Genomic DNA, 24,957 nt, shown 5'->3' with positions numbered 1-24,957 from the left:
TCCCACACCAGCATCCGTCCCAAGCTCCAAGGAACTAAAGACACCCCGTCGGGCCTCTTGCCATCATCTCTGATAATGCCAGTCGGCTCAAGAAGAGCAGGCACATTGATGGTGGCAAGACACCGACGGATTATGTCATTAAGCGACGCGTGTCTCGAAAAACGGCCTGCACTTTTTTGACAAGATAATCCGTGGTGTCCCAGTCGGTCCACGTCTGTGCCACAAGGGCATATGTGTGGCGTACACACCGAAACCCCGAGTCGCAACCCAGTCGCCAGTCTAAGGGAGGCCGGATCCAAGAAAGTACCAGTATTGGGCGAAGGATGGGCATGTAGCCAGTAACCGGCTTCCCGGGTTCCGACCGCCAAAAGCCTCGCGCGGTCTGGACCTGTATAGTTGTTTAGGAGAGTATTGTAGGTTAAATCACAGTAAACATTATCCCAACTCCTTTGTGAATTTGGGTTGTCTGGAAATTGTTTGCCTGGGCAAGCAATTTTAAAAGCATTTTTGGCGTCCTCAAAGCCCGCGATCTCACAGTTTGTGGGCAAAGCCCTTAAGATATTTCCTATGAGACCAGACGTGCTATGAGTGGACGCCAAAAAGGCTGGGGAAGCCACACTGGAAATTTTGCGAATTCCTAAACCTCCAAACCGAATAGGGAGGGACGCTTGAGACCAGGAAGGCTCACTTAGTTGAATGTTTAGAATCGTCTCTAAACTAATTTTGATCAAATCATCTAGAAAAAGGCGACAATAAATTTGGATGTTTCCAAAAAGGACAACAGCGGAGCACATACGTAAATTTAGGGACAAAAAGGCAGAATTTAAGAATCACAAGAGCATTAATGAGGGCTAATTTGGAGTAAACGATCGGTGTGACTTTTGAATTTAGTTATGGAGTTAGAAATATAATCGGGAAAAGATTCTTCGAATATAGGAGAACCCAGGAGGCAAAGAGAATACTTGTCTACTGATTTGATATTGGGAGTCAGATCATCAAATTTGGGTTGTAAGCAAAGAATATAATACTCACGTTGTAAGTCGGTCAAAGTACAGGAAGATTTTTGAATAAAGAGTTCGCATTTACTGAAGTTCAGTTCTAAACCAATATTATCGAAACTACTCTTAATAAACGACAAATCAGAGAGCACAGTATTCACGTCACCTCCTAGGGTTCCGTCATCTAAGTACCACACATTGAATTTTGATTTTAAATTTTTGATAATTGGATTTATAGCCAAACTAAAAATTGCTGGCCCGAGAGGGTCACCCTGCTGACAGCCAAAATTGACATTTATTCAAACAAAAACTTCACTTTTGACACTTGTTTGACACTGACATATCTAATCTATATCGTTTCAATATCTAGTATTTGACGTATCTCATTGTTCGAATACGGCTGTCTGTCTGTTTGTGTTGTGTCTCGTGTGTTCGCGATAAATTAAAAAAACTATTAAATAAACGGATTGCGGTAAACTCAAAACCTATTAAACGCGGTGATTATTAGGTATGCGGTTTTCACCTATCAATAGAGTGGCTCGTGGGGAAGGTTTAGGTGTATAAATTGTTAAGGTTTTGTGTAACCCGTGCGAAACCGGGGCGGGTCGCTTGTATTACCTATATAGAAACTTTTTGTAAATGCTTTATTCGGGCGGGTAATATAGTAGATACCTAACCTAACTTAAAAATAAACATGTCACTTTCATAATTTTGTCTCTTGTGCGTGAAATGTCACCTTTGTCAAAATATTAGAATTTGTGATTGAATTGCATTAGGAAGGTATACTTAGGTACCTATATGAATAATAGACTTTTGATGCAAAATGGGGCCTAAGAAGATTGAGCCCGTAATAAATGAGAATGCATGGCGTGTACACATTGAAAATACTCCTCTAAACGACGATTCCTGGTCAGTACAAGTAGTCATGCTGGAAGTAGCTGGCAGCGATCAAGATCGTAGTTATTTGAATAAATTCGAGGTGTTTGCTGCCCAGGAGAAAAGATTTGTAATAAAGAGTATTTGCAAATCGGAGACAATGTTTATGATTAATCAGCTAGGTGGTGAAAAAAAGGTAAGAGACGAGACCCTCCGTGTATTTGAAGTTAGCCAGGCCTACTTAAAGGAGAAGAAGGATATTCCTCCAGATATACAGGCGTTGGTCGTGAAACATCTTATACTAAAGATGAAAGATGATTATCTGTTTATTCAAAAACAACAACTGCACGTGCGCGACGGTATGCGTAGAGAATCTGCAACCATGGTTGACAGAGTTGAAGTGAGGGGTACGGTGTGCGTGCCTCCTTCGGAGCCGGCTACACCTCCGCCGCAACAACAGGGAAAAGGTAAAAAAGGCGAAGCCGTACCGGTGGTTGTTGACGAACCGGAGGAAGGCAAAAAGTATAATACTTTATTAAGAGTCAGAGGAGAAGAGTGGAGGGACAAAGTATACGTGGATGATTTCCCTATAGACGGGCCCAATCTTTACGTCGCCGTATCAGGATTTCAGGAACCGGAGTTGGCGGGATGTCTTTTAAAAATCGGTGTGCCTTTGACTGGTATTATTCAAATTAGAATAGATCTTACATCGCAGCCCATCCCTGCTAGTTTGTCACGGCCGACAAAAAGGGGGCAAAGTCAAACTGATGTCTTAACGGAGCAATCACTGAGCTTCTGGCAAGATTTACAACAATTGCGCATAGACAACTCCACTGCAGATGACTACAAGAACACAGCTTTTGTAATTTTTTCACCACCTTACTGGGATGCAGATGATTTGAGTGGAGAAGTCAACAAAATATATGACGAATTGTGTTTCCTTATGTACGATATACAAGATCTAACTCGACAGCACAATCATTACATAGCAAATATGGATATTATTAACATTCCCCTCGAACCGAAAGATATTACTTATGAAAATTACTACCAAAAGCATATCGAAGGTTTGCCTCTTGAATGTTGTACCATATACTCAGTTTTAGACAGTATACTGGAAACTGTTTGTTTAAAACAGGAATTGACGAGCAAAGGTAATACTACGACGTCTCTTTCAGATGATTTACTGTTAAATCAACAACCAATTACAAGTGAAGAAATAAAGTTGAAAAAAGCCGAAACCCTAATCAACGACGTTTTTAGTATCCTGAATGCAACCAATTCAAATAAAAAGTCTTACCGCTTAACATATGGGGAGGAGTCTGAAAATTATAAAGACCCTATTGTCATTAATTTCGGAGATTATGCAAAATGTCAGATATTTCACCTTGGCAACGTTAATTTAGATAGTAAAATTTTTTCTATGTTATTGGGAATGCCTATCAATCGTCTATGGTACGGACAAGAACGACCACAAGATGAATTAGAAGCCAAAATTAACTTTCATGTTAATGTTCTCTTATCATGTTTTGATCGGTCTGATGTAGAGACTGCCGAACTTAACAGACTCCTACACATTTTGGCGTGTAGGAAATTATATGACAATAGAAGCTCCCTCAAAAAGGATCACCTGACATCGATAACAATATCAGACTTTAAGAAACTTTATTTACGACGCAGCGCGCTTGCTGAGCCACTGCCTAAAATTTCACCTTTAATAGTTTCGAGTAGCACAACCCGGCATTCCTTTCCATCTATAACTAAAATGGAGAATAGTTCATCGGTGCCAAGCGACTCGGGAGAGCAAAAGATAGAATTTCTGTTCGAATGTCCGGATATAAGTGAATTAGTTTCTGCTTCTGAAATAGCAAACAATGCCCCAAAAGATCACCTTATTGACGACTTCGAAATATTTGAAGATTTTTCTGAAACACGAGCTTTTCAAGTTTTGCTAGAAGCGTTTACTAATTTTAACTGTCTGGATTATAAGTATTGTGAGGTAACTGATACTTTCAATTTAATGTTTTTTAACAGTCATGATCGTGACGGTATAGCTCGAGAAGAATGGCGAAGTCATTTACCAACACCTGTCTGTCTACAAGATTTTTTTGACTTTGTATTCGCAGAAAACTATGATTGGATACAGAATGAGGAAAATCTTTACGAGCAAAAACATGCTCACGATTTTCAATCTCAGAGTTCAGCAGTCGACCCTCTTGCTTTAAAATCCTGTGTAGAGCAACAAGACGTGGCAGCGGAAATGCTAATTGAAGGTTCTCTCAAATTTCAAGAAATTCTAGATAAAGAGGTAGTAGCGGAAGAACAATTTACACGAATTTCATCGACGCGTGTAAAAAGTGGCGATGGTGCGTCGACAATCGCAACGTCAAGGATAGGTGATTCAAAAAGTAGTAAAAAATCAAAGACCACTGTTTATTCCTCCCGTACAATGTCTCTTCATGATTCAAACACTGATATCTTAATTCCACATAAACCATTTCATGGCTATGATCTAAGTGAGAGGAGACTTGAAGTTTTTGGAAAAGATGATACTTTTTATTCAAAAGACGGGACTCGGGTATCTAGTCGGTATAGTTATATTATACCAATGAACCTTGAAAATGTTAGTCTCAGCGTAGTCCTGGGTAATGGTCCTAACGAATTTTGGGTGCACAGGTCTTTAGGAGAATCTGTGTCGCTAGAGGTCGCGAATGCATGCGAATCTTTTAGGATATCCAGTAAAGATCAAGTAGCATATAATTTAAAAAAAGAATTTTATCACCATCCGATCCCAATAGCGTCAGAATCGTCATTGCATGATCACATTCAGCTCAAAACAAAAGATAATGTACCCAAAATACCTTCTGAAACAGAAATGGCCGCCTCGTTCGAATTGAAGACATTTCATTCTCTTTGTGTTACTTGGCCAAATGGGTTAATTACTGAATCAGTTCATGAACATAATTCCTCTACTCTGTCTCACATAAAGCAATTTTATTCAGTGCCAGGGCCGGTACCTGACGAGGAAATGAGATGTATCAGCTTAAAAGGTGAAGTTATCATTTTCAATATTTCTGGTGTTATTGAGGTTCTCCGTTGTGATGGTACGTACATAAAAATTACGAAATATGGACAAAGATCAAAAGACCTAAATACTTCACCAGTGCCTGCTAAAGCGCAGGAAGTTGGAAGTAAAACATCAAAATCGTCAAAACATGTAAAGTTGGAACCGGACATGGTAACTGTACCGGTGCAAAAATACGAACTATTTATAGATGAATTTGAAATCATCGAAACTAACGGCCTTCGACAACAGTGGGTAGGAGATCAGTCATATGATATAGAAATGATGCTTATACGAACTGCCACTGATTATTGCTTAGGCGAGGTGTTTTCTCGCAGAATTAATGGAATGCAAATCTTACTGAACATGGACGGAGTTCAGATAGTAACATTTCCAAATCATACTAAGATTATATCAAGACTGATTGTGGAAGATGAAGAGATATATCCGGAATGGACTGAAGACGAGGCCTATTACTTCGATGTATTGGAATCTGGTAATTTATCAGTCAAGTCGAGACATTCAGTTTCACCAATAAGTAGTTCTAGTCATTTTTCCAAATTATCCCGTCTTCAGAGTTATCAGAGCTCCATATCAGAGCGTAAACAAGCAAAGAGAACCGACGGATATATTTCTGTCCGAATCTGCTATACCATTGAACACGAAAACTATACTTCTGTCACAGTCAATACAGCAAATGGAGAAGTTACAGTAAACTCGCCTAATGATACCAATGTAACTTTGAATACTAATAACCAGTATGAAATCAACTTAGATCAATTAACGGTAGCAACTTTCAATGGTCAAGATTTAACTATTAACTATTCGGGATGTACTGAGTGCAATTCAAAAACAACGTGTAAAATTAATATATGTCAAGATGAAACGAACTCTTTGGGTAAAACACAGGAAAGTTGGTTACAAATGGAAGATTCTTTTGGTGAAAGAATAGTGGTGAACGACGAAGGCGCTATTTTGTTAGATGAGAATAATATACAGCTTAATACGTCCCTGGAAACACAAGCCCAAACTCCAGCATCCGTTGTACAACTCGAAGAGACTGAGCTCAAACCGGATGATCGAGTACCATCAAATACGAGCACGGTGGAGCATGGAAAGTGCAGAAAGATGTATAGTGCAAAAGAAATGAGATTCTTTATTCTTCGACGGTGAGTGATTCTTTGTGTAATGTTTCTAAAGTAGCGGATGGCGCTGGGCCTAACATACGGCGTTGCATGAACAAGAGATTTCCTTTGGCAGGATTGGTCTTAGGACCCAGGGATGCATTCAAGAAGTGGAGCCACCGAGATTTTTGATGTAAATTTTTAGGGAGGGTGGGCTCTCAACTTGATCTTGATATCTGTATTATTTAAGCTACTAGGTCAAGTTTGGTATCGTTTCCGTATAAATCGGGGGTATATCATAATGACACCATTCCGAAGTAAAAACACATAAAATATGTAAAAAATACTTTTTTTTTATTCCTCTTCACGCTTAAACTCCTGAACCAATTTAGTTACAATTTGGTACAGAGATAGTTTGAGTCCCAGGGAATAACATAGCATACTTTTAATCTCAATAATCATCCCTTAAGGGTGTGAAAAGGGAGGAGGAAATTTGTATGGGGATTCAATAACCGCTGAACCGATTTAGATAAAATTTGGTGTAGAGATAGTTTGAGTCCCAGGGAAGAACATAGGATACTTTTTATTCCAAAAAAATACCTTAAAAAAATAACAGCCACAACCGAATACAGAACCTCCTCCTTCTATGAAATTGAAGTCGGTTAAAAATGAAAGGTAAGGTTGTATGGGAAATCAAAAAACGCTGAACCGATTTCGATGAAATCTATGTCTACATCTTTGATTTAGTTGAAAATGATACTAAACTTGACTTAGAACCTAAACTTAAAGAATTATTAACATCAGACGTCGCAGACGCTTAAAAACCCTCCCCACCCCCCACCTGCATCAAAAATATGGTTGGCTCCACTTCTTAAATCCATCCTTGGGTCCTACGGACCAATCCTGCTAAATGAAATCTCTTGTTCATGCAACGCCGTGGTTGACCTTTTTTTGCTCTGAGCAAACACAACTAAAGGGTCTAGCCGCAATCCTATAGTGAAACTGCCCCTGGCTGAAATGTTTCTTAGGCGCGTTTATTTGTCTTATTATAAGATATCGTTTTACCAAATTTCAAACCTAGAATCCCCTTGGTTTGGCAAAAACATTTTTTTTAATTGTTTTTATTTTTTTTTTGTAGCTAAACTAGTGGTTCTATTGTTTTGATATTTGGATGTTATATGCACCTAATAGGTAGTTCATTTAAAAAAAAATCAAGATTGTAACTTGTTTATAAAGGCTTAATTTTTAACTTTTCAAACTTTTTTTTAATACTTGTGAGATAGCGACAACCTCAATTTTTTTGTTATTTAACGCAGAATATACTATTGCATAAAATATATTTTTTGTAAAAAAATCCATTTGTGGCAACAAGGTAAAAATCTCTTACTATTGCACACAGGCCGTCCTTCTTAGGTACTTTAGGGTGGTTCACGTTTGTATGGGAAAAATTCAAACACTAGCTAGAAGAAGCAGCACCCCCTTATTTGATTACACTTATCATTAGAGGGCGGAGTACCGGTGGCAAATTTCACACTAAATGTATGGAGTCGCCTAAGTATTCTTATGATTTAATAAATAACGAATAAATAATTAATTTTGCATAATAATTTTTAGGAACTTATAGAAATTATCTTACGAGCATACAAATATAATGTAATATGTTGTTAATATCTATAATACTTAATAATATGTTTTCTTATCAAAACATTATCATTAGGTACTAAATACTAGACTAAGAAGTTATACCTGCCAAACGATATATTATTTTCAAGACCATTCAATTACAATTGAGGACTGGAATTATGTGTTCGAGGTCCTCCTCACAATCTACACTTAAGTGCGTATCCATGTTATAAAATGACTGGACTATGGCCACATGTTCCTGGTTTGTCGGAGTGAATCGATTTCTTAATTTATTGAAGATCCATTTATGAGTGGAAAACGATCGCTCTACATCTACCGATGTCATGGTTGCATGTTTAAGGACTTGTTTATAATTTTCCATTGTAATCATATTCCTTAATTCGTCAGCATCTGGGTTTCTATCTAGAACCAATTCGAGTTTATTTCGCACGGTTTCACTTCCGTGGAGGCTTAAAATAGTCCTAACTATATCTATTACCAGAAAACTTTCTTCTATCGGAATTTGAGTGCATAGTGTTAAGTACTTACTTCCAATTTACGAGTAGGTACCATACTAAGTACATTAGGTAAATGAATAATTTTATTATTCAAGCCTAAAATAATAATTATAAAAACGACTCCATACCTTTTGTGTGAAATTTGCCACCGGTACTCCGCCCTCTATTTATCATGCTGATAATGTATACCAAGTTTTGTAACTTTATCTCAACTACAAGGGGGTGCTCAACCACTTTGAAAATTTTCAACGTTGTATGAAATCCAAAAATAAACAAATTATATTTTTTAAAGATTTTTATATAAGTAGTTGTTTTCAGTAAATATGATTTATAAGTTATTGAGTAAAAAAATATTACTTTTTTTAAGAATTTTTCAGGAAAAATTAAAAAAGTATATGAAAAAATAATAATAAATATTTTTAGCCTGGGGCAGTTTCAATATAGGATTGCGGCTAGACCCTTTGTCGTTTTTCAAAACATAACGTGACTTATGCATTTCCAGTGACTTGACTTGTTCTGAGTTGGTGAATCGAATTCAGCTGGAGGAAGACATAAAGGATTGTCGTTTCCAGCCCTGGTGCTCTATCAAAGAATACGATACATTCGGCGACCGTCGCAGTCTCCTTGCAATGATGACGCCGGTGGCACTTACCGAATCTGAGGTTTCAATTGGTTTGACCTAACTATCCATATTGATTGATAGATAAAGTGGATGAAGTAGGTACATACCCAACAAATTTTTGACAGGACACTAAAGAAATTTATTTTCAGCAAAATCGTGATAGGGTGACTGCTATTTAATAGTTATTGGCCATCCATAAAAGTCAGAAAGAAACAAGGCAATTGAATTTAAGTCTTATTGTTAAGAGTGGCCAATTACTATGAAGAGGCCTGGAAGAGGCCAATAACTATAGTAGTCACCCTATATGGGACATTACTGCCGAGGGATGGAAAGAAAGGAATTTTTGCTTGTGGTCGAAGGGCCGAGTCAGAAAATGCGTGTTTCCATCGAGGTATGTAGGTACCTAATCCATGCCAAATTGCAGCTTTCTAGCACTAGCGATCACGGACCGAAGCCGCGGTCGGACGGACAGACGGACATGTCGAAAACATAAGGGACGAAACTAAAAACTAAACTCCCTACATATACTTAGTAACAGCACCAGGGAAAGTTTCCGTGCACTAGAAGCACCTAATAGGTATATATATACACAGACGTCAGAATGGCTGGAATGTGATACACACGGTAAGTACCTAATATACAGACTCGGCCACCTCTATCATATTTGTCTACCACTACCTAAAATAAGATAAGTACCTACCTATGCTCAAAATCATATCACTTTTCTTGATTTAGTTCACAGGTTATCCAGCATAAGTATGGCAGATACGCCTAGTCCAGTCCTGTTACATCTCGCTGTCAAAATTGTACAAGTATCTAGACCAAGAGAGAAGTCTGCAACGATTTTGATAGCACACGCACGCATTGCAAGTGTTATTTTAAACGTCAAACTTTTATGAAATTATGATGTGTAAATAACACTTGCACTGGCTATCAAAGTCGCTGCAGACTTTTGTTGGAGTAACTAATAGGTAGGTTTAGAAGAGTTAAGAAGAATATTAGAATTTTAAATTTTCTAATGTAGAAATGGGTTATGAAATCTCCTTTGTCAAGCAAGGCCAATTTTCTGAGGTACAAAGATCTGAAGAGAGACTGTGGAAAAGGATTCTACCACTGGATGAGACCGTACGAACGTTTCAAGCCCCAGTCTCAAATGAATGAAGGATATACGCCGAGGCTACCCAGAGCATTCATATTGAGGTGTAGTATAATCGATTCTATAAGTATAGGTTTGTCTGTTGATTTTTAACCGACTTCCAAATCTCAAAAGAAGGAGGCTATCAATTCGGTTGTAGGTATGTTTTTTAACCGACTTCCAAATCTCTGTTTTTGTAATTGAACTGTTTTTGATATTTTTTTGGGTTCCGTACCTCACAAGGAAAAAAACGGAACCCTTATAGGATCACTCGTGCGTCTGCCTGTCTGTCCGTCTGTCACAGCCTATTTTCTCCGAAACTACTGGACCAATTAAGTTGAAATTTGGTACACATATGTAAGTTTGTGACCCAAAGACGGACATGTAACGTAAACAAATGAATTTTAAACATGGGGGCCACTTTTGGGGGGTAAATGAGAAAATCAATAAATAAAGTTTTTTAAACTAAATCGTGTTACATATCAAATGAAAGAGCTCAATGTGAGAATCTGAAACTAATTATTTTTATAATATTAGAATAAACAGTTTAGAAGTATGTAATTCAAGAAAATAGGCAAAAAATGACCATCCCCCCCCCTTTATCTCCGAAACTACTAGGTCTAAAATTTTGAAAAAAAATACATAAAATAGGTCTTTACCTATAGATGACAGGAAAACCTATTAGAAATATGTAGTCAAACGTGAGTGGGACCAATTACTTAGTTTTTGATCCGTTCCCTACGGATTCAATTAACTCGCGTTTCACATATATAAAAAAATATATTGTTAAAAATTTAGTAATGTACGGATACGGAACCCTTGGACCGCGAGTCCGACTCGCACTTGGCCGGTTTTTAGATGTATGTATATGTATATAAATTGGTCCCGTTTGTCAAAACCCAGTTCTGATGATGGGATCCATGAGGAATCAAGGGAACTCCTCAAATCTTAAAGGCATACATATAGTGATTTTTGTGTTTTTATGTACAAATCAAGCATATACATTCAATAAAAACTTTTTACAAAAAAAAGAAAACCGACTTCAAAAAGGATGAAATAAAATATTATCCTTTTTAAGTCTATGCGTTACCAACTGATATGTTTGAAGTCGGTGCCAAGCCAACTTTTGAAGCATACCATGATTTTGGTGCGATTCTATAATGATTTACGTTGGATTGCCTTACACGACGACAATGAACGTACTTTCTGTAGGTACAGTCGTCGTTAAAAATATGTTTACACTTTTCGTCTTATATTACATATTACAAAGGAGTACGGTGCAAAAGTGTAAACATATCTTTGACGTCGACTGTACCTAAGAACACACGATCAAATCTTCTTGGTACAGTCCGTACCATGTTTGTCGGCACGCAAGCGTGGGATTGGGACTGAGTTATTTCCCGTCCCTTATTCAGAGGACTACATTTCAAAATATAAAACAATTCAAGGAATTTACTTTCTTGCCAAATTTCACCTAAAGCGGTTCAGTTGTTTAGCCATGAAAAGGCGACAAAGAGGCAGACAGAATTACTTACACATTTATAATTAGTTATTAGTACAGTTCTAATGGGATTTATAGTCATAAAGCTGATTATTTTTGACGGGTATTGTTACTACTTGGCTTGGCACCGACTTCAAACATATCAGTTGGTAACGCATAGACTTAAAAAGGATAATATTTTATTTCATCCTTTTTGAAGTCGGTTTTCTTTTTTTTGTAAAAAGTTTTTATTTTTCCATTTTTAGTTTTTAACGCATTGTTAAAAAGTGCGCGACGCATGAATGAAAAACAACATCATGATTAACACTAAATTCGTGTACCTACTTTAATAAATATGTACTTAATCAGGAATTTTTTCGAGTCCGTCTGGGAAATTATAATTCCTGACACTACACTAAATCCATCCTCCGCCCCGCCGCTGACCCAATCCCTCAACTCCCCGATCACTCTACCTCACAGCGCATCAACCCCTGATCCATGAACCCCTCGACCCTGAACCAGCAGCCCTTCAACCGCCATTCCCTTAACTTCGCTTCGCCTTAACTCCTAACCCTAACCCCCGATCAGTAGCCTTACCAGCTTACCAAGAGTTTGACATTGATTTATTCGCTAGCGTGTGTGTAACTTACTTTCTTTGCATCTCGCTCGTACTGGTATATTAGTGCGAGCGAGATGCATAAATAGTAAGTTACGAAGACGTTAGCGTCGCTAACTTAGCGAATATGTCAATGTCAAACTCGTGGTAAGGCTACACTTGGCTACACTTGCACTACATCAAATTGGCGGTTTTCGGAAGCAAATGCTCGAGTTACTTTAGAAAACACCGAAATCACTTTACACGTGCCTTTAAAAACTGAGGAGTTCCCTCAATTCCTCGTGGATTCCATCATCAGACCAGAACCAAAAATAATACGGAAACACCTTGGAGGTAACTCCTTCCAAACAAAAAAAGAATTACTCAAATCGGATCACAGGTGCCGGAGTAATTGCTGAACATACTACATTTAAAAAATCATCATCATTATCATCAAAACAATCATCATCATCAGGTCTACTTCATCAAAGTGGTGGTTTTCGGGAGAAAATGCTCGAGTTGCTTAAGAAAACACCCAAATCAACATGCATGTGCCTTTAAAAATTGAGGAGTTCCCTCAATTCCTCATGGATTCCATCATCAGACCAGAACCAAAAATAATACGGAAACACCGTGGAGGTAAATCCTTCCAAACAAAAAAATAATTACTCAAATCGGATCACAGGTGCCGGAGTAATCGCTGAACATACTACATTTAAAAAATCATCATCATTATCATCAAAACAATCATCATCATCAGGTCTACTTCATCAAAGTGGTGGTTTTCGGGAGAAAATGCTCGAGTTGCTTAAGAAAACACCCAAATCACCATGCATGTGCCTTTAAAAATTGAGGAGTTCCCTCAATTCCTCATGGATCCCATCATCAGAACAGAACCAAATTAAAATGGGACCAACTCGGAGGTAGCTCCTTTCAAACAAAAAAGAATTACTCAAATCGGACTACGGATGTCGGAGTAATCGGTGAACGTACATAGAAAAAAAAAATAGCCACAACCGAATACAGAACCTCCTCCTTCTATGAAATGGAAGTCGGTTAAAAAAGGGAAAGTACGGGACTCTTCAACGACGCATAGTTCACGTTTGGCGATTTGTCCTCTTCGTTATGTTTGTTAAGCAAGGTCAGTTTTTACACGACTGCCCTAACAAAAAGAATGTATTGTGTTCAGCGTTCATGTTTGTATGTATATGTCGTAGTCAGATCGTATAATCCGCCGTATTACATTACGGCTAGCCGTTTTCAAAAACAGGGGCGTTTTGAAATGCGGCGGTTCGACGATTAGCCGGATTGTCACTGCGATACGTTCTTCAATAAGGCGGCCCACGTTTAGCCGCATCGTACATTATAGAGTGACCAGTTCTTTCGGTCGCCTACGTAACCGGAGTTTGACAATGTTTGCAATTTAATTTATGTCTACCATGGTCCCACCGCACTACATGTGTTTCCTTTCCAAAACATTTCCTTCACAACTTAAATAGACGGATCCCCGCAAGCGGGGCTCCTATTTCTGGGCGGTTTGCCCTTCGGGCATCTGAAGTTACCTAACGAACCTAATCTAATTACCTACCTACGCTTTTTTCCCCAAAATGTAATGTTTTCACGGACGTCTCACTTAATCAATAGGTAGGTAGGTTAGGTTCGTTAGGTAGCTTCAGATGCCCGAAGGGCAAACCGCTCAGAAATAGGAGCCCCGCGAAGCGGGGCTCCGTCTAGTTAAGTTGCGAAGGAAATTTTTTTTTTAAAAGAAACAGTCCGACAACCTCCAGATTTGATGGACACCCCAGCGTTTGTCAGGCAGCGCCACGAGTGTTAAAAATGGGAACTAAAAACTGTCAAAGCGGCGCCTAATGACTCGCTGTATTACATTACGGCTAGCCATGTTGAAGAACGTATGGCGCCGAATACATTCCGGCGGATTCTCATTCAGCCGCATTCAATACGGCTAATCGTTAAACCGCCGCATTTCAAAACGCCCCTGTTTTTGAAAACGGCTAGCCGTAATGTAATACGGCGGATTATACGATCCGACTGCGACATATATATTTATTTACTTATGTGAGTTTCTTTATTCCACCATAATTAAGCCACATTTTTGTCAAACTCGAGTTCTGATGATGGAATCCACGAGGAATCGAAGGAACGCCTCAAATCTTAAAGGCATGCGTATAGAGATTTATGTAAGTATTCTCATCAGAATACCAAGCATTAAAAACTGTCGCATTTGATAATTGGCCAAGCAATAAGAAGGTATAGAGGGAAATGCTAGGAACACAATTGTTGACCCCGTAACTTTGTTTGGACTAGTTAGGTGGTGAACATATCAAAAGTCCCCGGCCGTAGCCCCGGTGCTGGGGGGTAGAAGGGGAAAGAAGGTCTCATTTTTCGGTTTTTCACTTATAACTTGGAAACTTTGCGGCTTAGCGACATGACTACTAATACAAACCAAAAGCTGATAAAATTTGTTACAAGTTTTATTCAGTCAAGTTTTTTGATATCTTGAATAGTTTTTGAGATATCCGCTCTTGAAAGTTTATTTAGGGCTTTCAATTTTATCTTGATAAGTATCTACATTATTGAAGCTGAATTCATTTTTGGTATCACATTGACACCATTCCTAAGAAAAAACATATAAACTTTAAACAAATAGCTTTTTTTTTAAATTCCTCTTCACGCTTAAACCGCTCAACCGATTTAATTGAAATTTGGTATACAGATATTTCGAGTCCCAAGACAGGACATAAGATACTTTTTATCTCAATAATCATCCTTTAAAATTGTGAAATGGAGTATAGGGGGAATTCAACTTTGTCGACGAAACTGAATTCCTGAGGTTAATACTGCTTAAGGTAAGGTTTGAAGTCATGTTTGGTATCATTTTCATCTAAATCACAGATGTATACCATCCTAAATTTTATCTAAACCGGTTCAGCGGTTATTGACTCCCCATCCAAACTTCCACCCCACTTTTCACACCCTCAAGATGCTTTTGGTTATAAAAACTATCCTATGTCCTGTGTCGAAACTGAAACTATTTCTCGGAAATTCCGAAGTAAAACCCAAATACAAAAAAAATATTTTTTTAAATCCCTCTTCACGTTTAAACCGCTGAACCAATTTCGTTGAAATTTGGTATAGAAATTTCGAAATAATGTCAATGTGGTACCATAAATGAATTCAGCACCACCATTTATACGAAAATAATACCAAACAGTAGAAAGTATTCCCCGATTCTGGCCCCGCCTCTCAGTGGTCCCCGATCCTGACCCCAAGGCCGAGCCACCGCCCCTGCTGAACCTAAAAAAAAAGAAAAAAAAAAAAAAAAAAAAAAAAAAAAAACAAATAGCCCCCCATTTGAATTGATTGCGCTAGGTCTCAGCATTGCCCGGCGCCTCCTTCAGGGACTTACGAAATACGCTAATTAAACAATACACCTTGTTCACCACGGTAACAATAGGCTTATCGACCCTTTTCTATTGTTCGATCTCGACTCGGGCGCGCTATTGTGTTACCGGGCATACTACCTGCCTGGACCCTTTCCTTAACCCACCGACGTCTCCATTCATGCCTTCTTTATGTGTGTATACTGTAGGTGTTTGTGATAGGTATTTTGCAATAGGTATTAGCGATAGCTATTTGCAATAGGTATTAGCGATAGGTACTTATTTGTGATGCATAGGTACTCTAACTATCAACTCTAATAACCCGCATTATCTTATTACCTCTTGGAGCTATTTCGATTTATAAGGAATACAGTTCTAACCTTCTTCTGACGTAGAATTTACACTAGTAATCCTTTGGCAGCCTAAACTAACCTTAACCTTTTACCAAACCTAACTTATTCTTCGAAAACCTAACCTAAACCTAACTTGACCAAACCTAACTAAAATCAACCTAACTCATTTCAAACTAACCTGCTTTCACCTAGTCTTAAAGTAAACTCGTAGTTACTTGTTTCTTTCTATTATTTAAAAAAATAACGAGGCGTGTGAGGCATTTCTTGTGCACTTGTGTTCATTGTTATAATAGCTTAATTGTTTTATTGATAGACGTCTATTATATTTTATACTGACAATGGATTTATTGTTTCCTATACCTATTCTTTTATAATTTGGGTTTGAGTAAAGAGAACGTCTGTTTAGATGAACTTGTTGATACATGTTACTTTGTGTGATTTAAAAAAAAGAACGAGACATGTCAACTGGTTTCAACATGATTTAGTCTAATACATCAACATTTCTTGTGCGTTGCTATTCATTGTTATAACAGCATAATTGCTTTATTAATAGACGTCTATTATATTTTATGCTGACAATGGATTTATTGTTTCCTATACCTATTCTTTTATAATTTGGGTTTGAGTAAAGAGAACGTCTGTTTAGATGAACTTGTTGAGACATGTTACTTTGTGTGATTAAAAAAAGGAACGAGACGTGTCAACTGGTTTCAACATGATTTAGTCTAATACGTCAACATTTCTTGTGCGTTGCTATTCATTGTTATAACAGCATAATTGCTTTATTGGTAGACATCTATTATATTTTATACCGACAATGGATTTATTGTTTCCTATTATGCTTTTGAATTTGGGTTTTAGTAAAGAGAGCGTATGTATTAGATGAACTTGTTGAGACATGATTTTAACGGTACTGTACCCTGGTCATAGTGACACAGTATAAAAGCCGAAGAGAAATGAGTTTGAGTAAGTATTACCGTCGTGGCAGTCCACTGTATCAGAGCTCCTTGTATCTATTGCAGTATATAGAAATATAGTGTTAATTCAACAGTGAAGTGTTTAAGTGTTTATAGAAAGACCCAACAATGGATGTAAGTATGTCTTTTATTACCGTAACTTACTTTGTTTTGTTTTCACTTGTGTTCTTTGTGTTTTAATTATCAAGATTGTAGACAGTGTGTAAATTATTGTTTTATATTGTTTCAGTTCACTGAAAATACTTTCAAGAACTATTACTACCCGGATAATAATAAAGACGAATCAAGCGATGAAGAGGGTACGCTTGGTTTCAAAGTTAAACAAGCCATCGCAAAGAAACGTTCAGGAAACAATATCGATAGTTTCTTTGAACGACCTAAAAAGCAACCCAAAATTGTGAAACGGTCTTCGAATGTGAGCAAAAGTTCACCAGACGGTGTTGCAAACTTATCATCCGGACAAGACGACGGGGCGTATGCATCACATTTGATTAAAATCGAGATATATGATATGCAAACAATTAAAAACGTCCCACCCATGGAACACTGGAAGCATGCGGACTTCAGATTGAAATATTTTGCGTTGGAAGACGATTTGGAGCTACAAAATACGCGAAATATTATTTATAACATAACAAAGCAATTAGCTTCTAAGGACAGTAGTGTGAAATATTTTATAGATAATAAGAAACAGTGATAGTTATAATTATTAATGATAGTAGTAGCTTAATGATTGTGTTAGTATTTCTCATTTTTTACCTCTCCTTAAGTACATTTTCCATGTAACAGATTATTTTTATTGTATAACATTACAACAAGTTTTAATTTAAACTTCTCACTTGTAAAGGTCACAGTCCCCACTCTTAGAAATCTTATACGTGTAGTCAACTATTTAAATGAAAGAAAGCACTGTATGATTTCTCATTTCATAATGGACTCTTTGAGCTGTGATGTCTACGATCTTGAACTTATCAGACTCTGTGAAGAAATAGAAGAAAATGAAGATCTATGCGAGGCTGCCCGTCTTGTGAGCCAACTTCATCGAGAGGCGTAAGTAAAAATATTCCTGTTCATACATGTTTATAACTCTTAACCGGTACCTGTTTAACAAAGGATGGGTCCGTAACTTGTTGTGACCTGAACTAATTGTTAGGATAAACGTGGGGTGGGAGAGGACTGGTTATATAAGCGGGGTATCTCGAGTTCATATCATTCAGTGTTTTGGTGCCGTGCTTGTATTGTGATATCCTTTTCCATAATGGTGTTTACTTATTATCATATTGGTCTCACCTTACCTCGTGATAAGATTGAGGAATTAAGTAAAGAATTTATTGTATCATATTTTCATAGAAATATTCGAATGTGGTACATTTCAAACAAATTACCTCACACGTTACTGGAAGATTCTGATATTATACCGTATTATACACCATGTGATGGGCATATAAAAAATTCCAAGGGGAATACTGAGTCATCAGATGTGATTGATGGAGTTTTGATGATGCAGGCCTATTGTCAGCAGTGTCGAAAAGACTTACGTTAGTATATACAACCAACCATTTTAGTAATTATTTTTATTTTATCTCACATTAAGATATTTATGTTTATTTTGTATTGTTATAGATCTTCTCAAATAGGACGGGGAGTAAAAAGGACAGCTGCAGTTTTGGAGACTGAAGAATTCTTGTTGAAGAAAAACCGTCCAGCAGCTGCTGAACCTGTCACATCAACATCACCCGAACCAGTTCCCGATGTCATTGTGAGTACAAATAATAATCATGAAATTGAATGTTCTGTGTGTAATAAGTTTGTCTCTAAAAGATATTTTAAAAATCATTTAAATAGTAATCTTCACAAAAATAATGTTTTAAGGGCTGACATTGAATGGGTTAATGTTCAGTTAATTGAAAATGCTTTTAAGAATAGGGTGGCCACTTACAGAATACTATTAAATGAAAATGTTCACCAACCATTTACTCCCGAATCTATTTTACTAGGAAATAAAGATAAAATCTTTGCATTATTGGATCGTTCCCTCACTGATCACCATGCTTTAAAAGTAAACTTTATTTTAAATGCGGATTTTACTCAAGAGAGCAAACAAGTAAATAATACATTTGATTTCCAATTATGTAACAATGTAGTTGATGTTAGCAGCGACAAAGATGAGATTTTCGAGTCAGTTGTTAAAGATATATTAACAAAATTATTTAACTTTGAGAGAAAAGATAGTGGATGGAGTTTAGTAAAATTTAACTATCTAGATGTCAATGTAAACAAATTTAATCCATTGCGTGGTTCTTCCTATATCGAATTACCACGTGATATTCAGAACAGAAAAGCAGTTATTAATGTAAAAAATAGTGATCATGAATGTTTTAGATGGGCTGTATTGTCAGGCTTGTATCCACCTACAAGTCATCGTTCAAACACTACGAAATCGTATATAGCGCATAAAAATAAATTAAATTTTGGAAATTTAACTTTCCCACTTAAAGTTGGAGATATTCAGAAATTTGAAAAAATGAATGATATAAGTATAAACGTTTTTGGTCTTGAATACAATTCGAAAAGTAAAATACATGATGTAGTAGGCCCATTACACTTAACAAAGTGCAAAAAAGCTACCCACTTGAACTTATTGTACATATCCAAAGACAGTAAGGGGCATTATTGCTATATCAAAAATTTATCTAGGTTAGTATCCAAACAATTATCAAATACACAGCATGCCGCACATATTTGTGATGGTTGTTTGTCGAACTTTACAACTCGTGACAATTTAATGAATCATCAAAGAAACGATTGTTTCCATGTTTGTACACATTTACCTTCAGAACAGGATAAAAAGAAAAACTGGTTCAATGAAAACGTTTCCTCCAATATACTTACTTTCGATAATTATGAACGTAAATTAAGGGTACCTTTTGTTATTTATGCTGATTTCGAGGCCTTTCTAAACCCGATTCAAACAGGTAAAATTAATCCTACTACATCCTCAACAACAAATATACAAAAACATGAGGTATATAGTTTTGGATACTATATTAAATGTTCTTATAATGATAAATTGTCAGTGTACAGAACATATAAAGGCAAAAATTGCACCCAGGAATTTATGAAGTATATGGAACAAGACTTAAAGGCCATTTGTAGGAGAAATACTTTTGTAAAAACTCCATTGCCTTTATCTAATGCAAATAATGTGCATATTTCTCAGAGTAGTACATGTTATATTTGTGATAAAAATTTAAACGAGGATTCAGTCATTTCCTATAATTACCATACTGGTCTTTATGAAGGAGTGGCACATAAATTTTGTTCTGAAAAATACAGGGCACCTAATTTTGTACCTGTATTTTTCCATAATTTGTGTAACTATGATAGTCATTTTATAGTGCATGGGCTTGGTTTGATGGAAGGCGACATTGAACTGATTCCAGAGAACAAAGAGAAATACATTTCATTTTCTAAGAACTTGCAAATAAATAATCGCACAGTTAAATTGAGATTTGTTGATTCACTTAAATTTATGTCCAGTAGTCTTGACAAATTGGCAAAAAACTTGTTGCCTGAACAATTTCATGAATTAAAATTGAATTTTTCATGCGAGGAGGATTTTAAACGCTTATTACGAAAGGGTGTATATCCCTATGAACACATGTCATCATACGATTCTTTAAACTTAACAGCTCTTCCCTCTAAAGATGATTTCTTTAGTTCCTTGTCTGATAGTCACATCTCAGAGGAGGATTATGATCACGCAAAAGATGTTTGGTCTCATTTTCAATGCAAAAATATGGGTGATTATTCTGATTTATATTTAAAAACTGATGTTTTATTACTAACTGATATATTTGAAAATTTTAGAAACCTTTGTCTTAAGACGTATGGATTAGACCCCGCTCATTATTATACTGCTCCGGGATTAAGTTGGGATGCAATGTTAAGAACTACAAAAATAAAACTAGAACTCCTAACTGATATCGATAAAATAGCTTTTATAGCGAAAAATATTCGAGGTGGCATATCACAATGTAGTAATAGATATGCGAAGGCTAATAATATTTTTTTGTCAGATTATAATCAAAATATCCCATCGTCATTTCTTATGTACTTTGATGCAAATAACCTTTACGGGTGGGCTATGTCTCAATGTCTTCCTACCGGTAAATTTGAATGGGTAAATACAGATACTGACTTTAATATATCTGATGACGCTGATCATGGTTTAATTTTAGAAGTTGATCTCGAATACCCTAACGAGTTGCATGACTCTCATTCAGATTTGCCATTCTGTCCTGAAAACGTTTGTTTGGGTAATTCCAAAGAAAAAAAATTAATTCCTAATTTAAATAAAAAAACGAATTATGTCATTCACTATAGAAATCTAAAACAGTGTTTAAAAAATGGTTTGAAATTGAGTAAAATCCATCGCATTCTTAAATTTCAGCAGTCTATGTGGTTAAAAAGTTACATAGATTTGAACACCCACATGCGATCACAGGCATCATCCGATTTTGAAAAAGATTTCTTTAAACTAATGAATAATTCAGTGTTCGGTAAGACCATGGAAAATGTTGCAAAACGTGTAAATGTCAAATTATTAAATAACTGGGAAAATCGAGGAAAAACGCAGGGGGTTCAATCTTTGATAGCGAAACCCGAGTTCCATAGTTTATCTATATTCTCTGAGAATTTAGTGGCCGTTCAGTTGAATAAAACTAGAATATTTTATAATAAACCGATTTATTTGGGATTTTGCGTATTAGATATATCAAAAACTTTGATGTATGACTTTCACTACAGCTACATGAAAACCAAATATCCAGACAATCTTAAGCTTCTTTATACAGATACTGATAGCTTAGTATATCAAATTTTCACGGAAAATTATTACGCAGATATAAAATCAGACCTTAATTTATATTTTGATACATCTGACTATCCTCCTAACAATAAATATGATTTGCCGTTAATTAATAAAAAGCGATTAGGGTTTTTCAAAGATGAAAATAATGGTAGAATTTTAAAAGAATTCGTAGGTCTGAGATCTAAAATGTATACCTTAGATGTTGAAAAATATGACGAGAATGATGAGAAAACTGAAAAATACGGTGTTTTATCAAAAGCCAAAGGAGTCAATAAATGTGTTACAAAAAAATTTACTCTTGACAATTACAAAACGTGTTTATTTAATAAAAATTTGCAACGCGCTCAAATGCTAAGATTTAAGTCTATAAAACATATAATATTCACTCAAAAAATAAATAAAATATCATTATCGCATGAAGATACAAAACGATACTTATTAGAAAACTCTTCTGACACTCTTGCGTGGGGTCATTATAAAATACCGCAATAATTAAAAAGTTTTTTAAGTTGTAATTGAATCACACAGAACATTCGAATTCCAAATTATTGTTTGTACATTGTATATTTTTAAGATATTACTTGTAAACATGTAAAAAAAAAAAATGTATGAATTTTATTTTATTATATCTTTTAAGGAAGTTTTGTAAATAAGAAACAAAAAAATTAATGTTGAAAGTGTGATCATATATAATAAATTTATTTTTTTACGTAATCCTTTTGTTTTTTTCTACTATATCTGAGTTGTTTAAATAGTAATCTTCTTTCTGAATATTACCATTTAAAGTCCATCCGTTAACATATCAACACTCACCCACACACACACACATACACATAGATTACGATATTTAATAATGATTCACTTTTATCATCCTTTCACCACCATTGTCGCAGGCCCTAGTGGCTGTGGTAAAACTCAATTTGTCACAAACTTTTTGAATAACTCCAAAGAGATATGTAATGTTGAATTTGATGAAATTATTTGGTGTTATGATGAAATGCAACCTCTCTACAATCTGGAAAATGTAAATTATAGTCAAGGAATACCAGATTTTTCAATTTTTGATGGGAAGAAACCTAAACTTCTTATTATAGATGATTTGATGAGAGAATCAGATGGACGAATCGTTGACATTTTTACGAAAGGTAGTCATCATAGAAACTTAAGTGTTTTTTATATTACACAAAACATATTTCATCAAGGTCGAGGTCAACGTGATATTTCATTGAATACAAGCTACATTGTATTTTTTAAAAATCCCAGGGATAAAACTCAAATACGCTACCTGTCACGACAAGTTTACCCAGAAAACTCAAAGTTTGTGGACGAAGCCTACAAAGATGCTACAAAGGAGGCTCATGGTTACCTCATGATTGATCTGAAACAAAATACAAATGACATATGCCGTTTCAAAACAAAAATATTTCCGTTCGATGGGCATTGCACAGTGTATGTACCTAAAAAGGGGTTTAAATATGATAAAAATCAGCATATTTTAGTCAGTTCTACATGATGCATGCAAGAGTAAACACATATAAACATTTACTTGAAGCATTGCAGTTGCTTAAACCCAAATATCGTACTGCGTTACTTAAATCTTGTGACGATGAAGAGATCAACATTATTTGTGAGTGTATTTATAACGTCCTAAATGGGAAAATTCCATTAGAAAAAAAAGAAAAGACGAAACTAAAAAAATATAAAGATATTTTAAGAAAATTAGTTTCGAAAGGGAAACATAAAATAAGAAAAACTGTTATAGTTCAAAAAGGAGGCGCATTTCTACCTATTATTTTAGGTGCAGTTTTAAGTGCTTTAGTGAACTCTTTATCATAAGCAAAATGGAAAACACAAAAAAAATGTTATTAGTAGAATCAGATTTTATTGAAAGACTGAAACGGAATGAGAGTCCACCCGAAAATTCCTCATCTCGGCTAGATGGAGAGATGCAAAAGATCCTTAAAAGTAAAATGAATGATCGCGAAAAGTGGACGTTATATTCTCAAGCATTACAAAGATTTCTACATTTTATTGAAACAGATCGAAAACCGTTTAGAATACCCATCGTGATGGAGGGGCTAGATCAAGTCATCAACGAAAGTAATGATATTATAAAAACAAAAGTGAACAAAAAGGAGGAGAATGAAAATAATGAGTCAGTTACAGATAATATAACTGAAGCAGCCACACCGTCATCGTTTAATACACCACCTGGTGAAATAAATCAAGAACTAATGCCAATCAGTCCATCAAAAATTATAAACATATTACCTAAATCTTATGAAAGAAAAGCTCGAACGTTGTTAGATTACATTGTTTCAAGTAAACCGAAAATTTGGTGGAAACAGACTGGTGAAGTTGTTATAAATAACCAAACCATTCAAAATAGTAATATTACTGATTTGGTAAGCGACACCGTTAGATGTCTTAAACGTCCTAAGCCAATTGGATGGGAAGTGTTTGCTTTACTTTTAAAAGATATCGAAGTTCCTAGGTCATGCATAGGTAATCCCACAAATTTAGCATTTATTAAAGGTACTCCTTTGATTGAACCCTTTACCCCCTCCACATCTGTGAAGACGAGAGCCTCAACAGATAAAGATAATAATACTTCTACACCTCTTGCTACACGGGAGCAAAAGAGATCCGGAAAGAAAATAGAGTGGGAAAGATGGACTCCTTATTAGACATTAACAGAATCTACTATGATGTCTCTAATCCAGCTGGCTATAGCAGTTTAAATAATTTATCAAAGGAAATGAAAGGTCAAATGAACAAAGAGGAAGTGAAAAAATGGTTACAATCTCAAGATACGTACACGCTGCATAAACCTACTCATAGACGATTTACTAGAAATAAATACATTCTCTCGAACTTTAATGAACTTTGGCAAGCCGATTTAAGTGATATGAGTACTTATAGTCAATATAATGATGGGTACAAATATATTCTTTGTGTTATTGATGTATTCAGTAAATATGCTTTTGCAAGAGCCATGAAGAAGAAGGATTCAGCAACTGTTAAACAATGTTTTGAAAGCATATTTACTGAAGCCAACTCTGTTCCCCGTCACATCCAATCTGATAAAGGTACAGAATTTGTTTCAAGGGCGGTTAGAGATTACTTTAAGAGCAAAAATATTAATTATTATACCACTAATAACCCCGACATTAAAGCAAGTATAGTAGAAAGGTTTCAAAGAACACTTAAAATGAAAATGTGGCGTTACTTCACTCATAAGAATACATATAACTACACAAATATATTACAAGATCTTTTACATTCTTACAACCATAGCTATCATTCTAGCATTAAAAT

At 35.9% G+C, this 24,957-nt stretch overlaps 2 protein-coding genes and 1 long non-coding RNA gene across 3 annotated transcripts in view; all 3 read left to right on the top strand.

Moving 5' to 3' along the window:
• The first annotated feature begins 1,821 nt into the window (after positions 1–1,821).
• The window catches only part of LOC134678381 (uncharacterized), a 40,328-nt gene continuing 17,192 nt past the window's right edge, over positions 1,822–24,957 (top strand). Inside the window, exons 1-3 of the mRNA XM_063536934.1 lie at positions 1,822–6,107; positions 8,706–8,865; positions 9,850–10,025. Of these exons, the coding sequence (XP_063393004.1) occupies positions 1,822–6,107; positions 8,706–8,865; positions 9,850–10,025 (4,622 nt within the window). The remainder of the gene's footprint in view (positions 6,108–8,705; positions 8,866–9,849; positions 10,026–24,957) is intronic.
• LOC134678601 (uncharacterized) lies at positions 10,937–13,009 on the top strand. The gene is made up of 2 exons (XR_010100210.1): positions 10,937–12,389; positions 12,959–13,009. It is a non-coding gene; the product is annotated as an uncharacterized LOC134678601 (long non-coding RNA).
• Positions 17,523–22,138, top strand: LOC134678260 (uncharacterized). Its single transcript, XM_063536742.1, has 2 exons — positions 17,523–17,816; positions 18,390–22,138. Exons 1-2 carry the CDS (start codon positions 17,680–17,682, stop codon positions 22,129–22,131), a joined length of 3,879 nt encoding a protein of 1,292 aa, XP_063392812.1. The 5' UTR covers positions 17,523–17,679; the 3' UTR covers positions 22,132–22,138.

The sequence above is a fragment of the Cydia fagiglandana genome, chromosome Z (assembly GCF_963556715.1).
Source record: "Cydia fagiglandana chromosome Z, ilCydFagi1.1, whole genome shotgun sequence".
NCBI classification, from domain to species: Eukaryota; Metazoa; Arthropoda; class Insecta; order Lepidoptera; family Tortricidae; genus Cydia; species Cydia fagiglandana.
The sequence above is the reverse complement of the archived record's forward strand: the minus strand, read 5'-3'. Positions and strand labels throughout refer to the sequence as shown.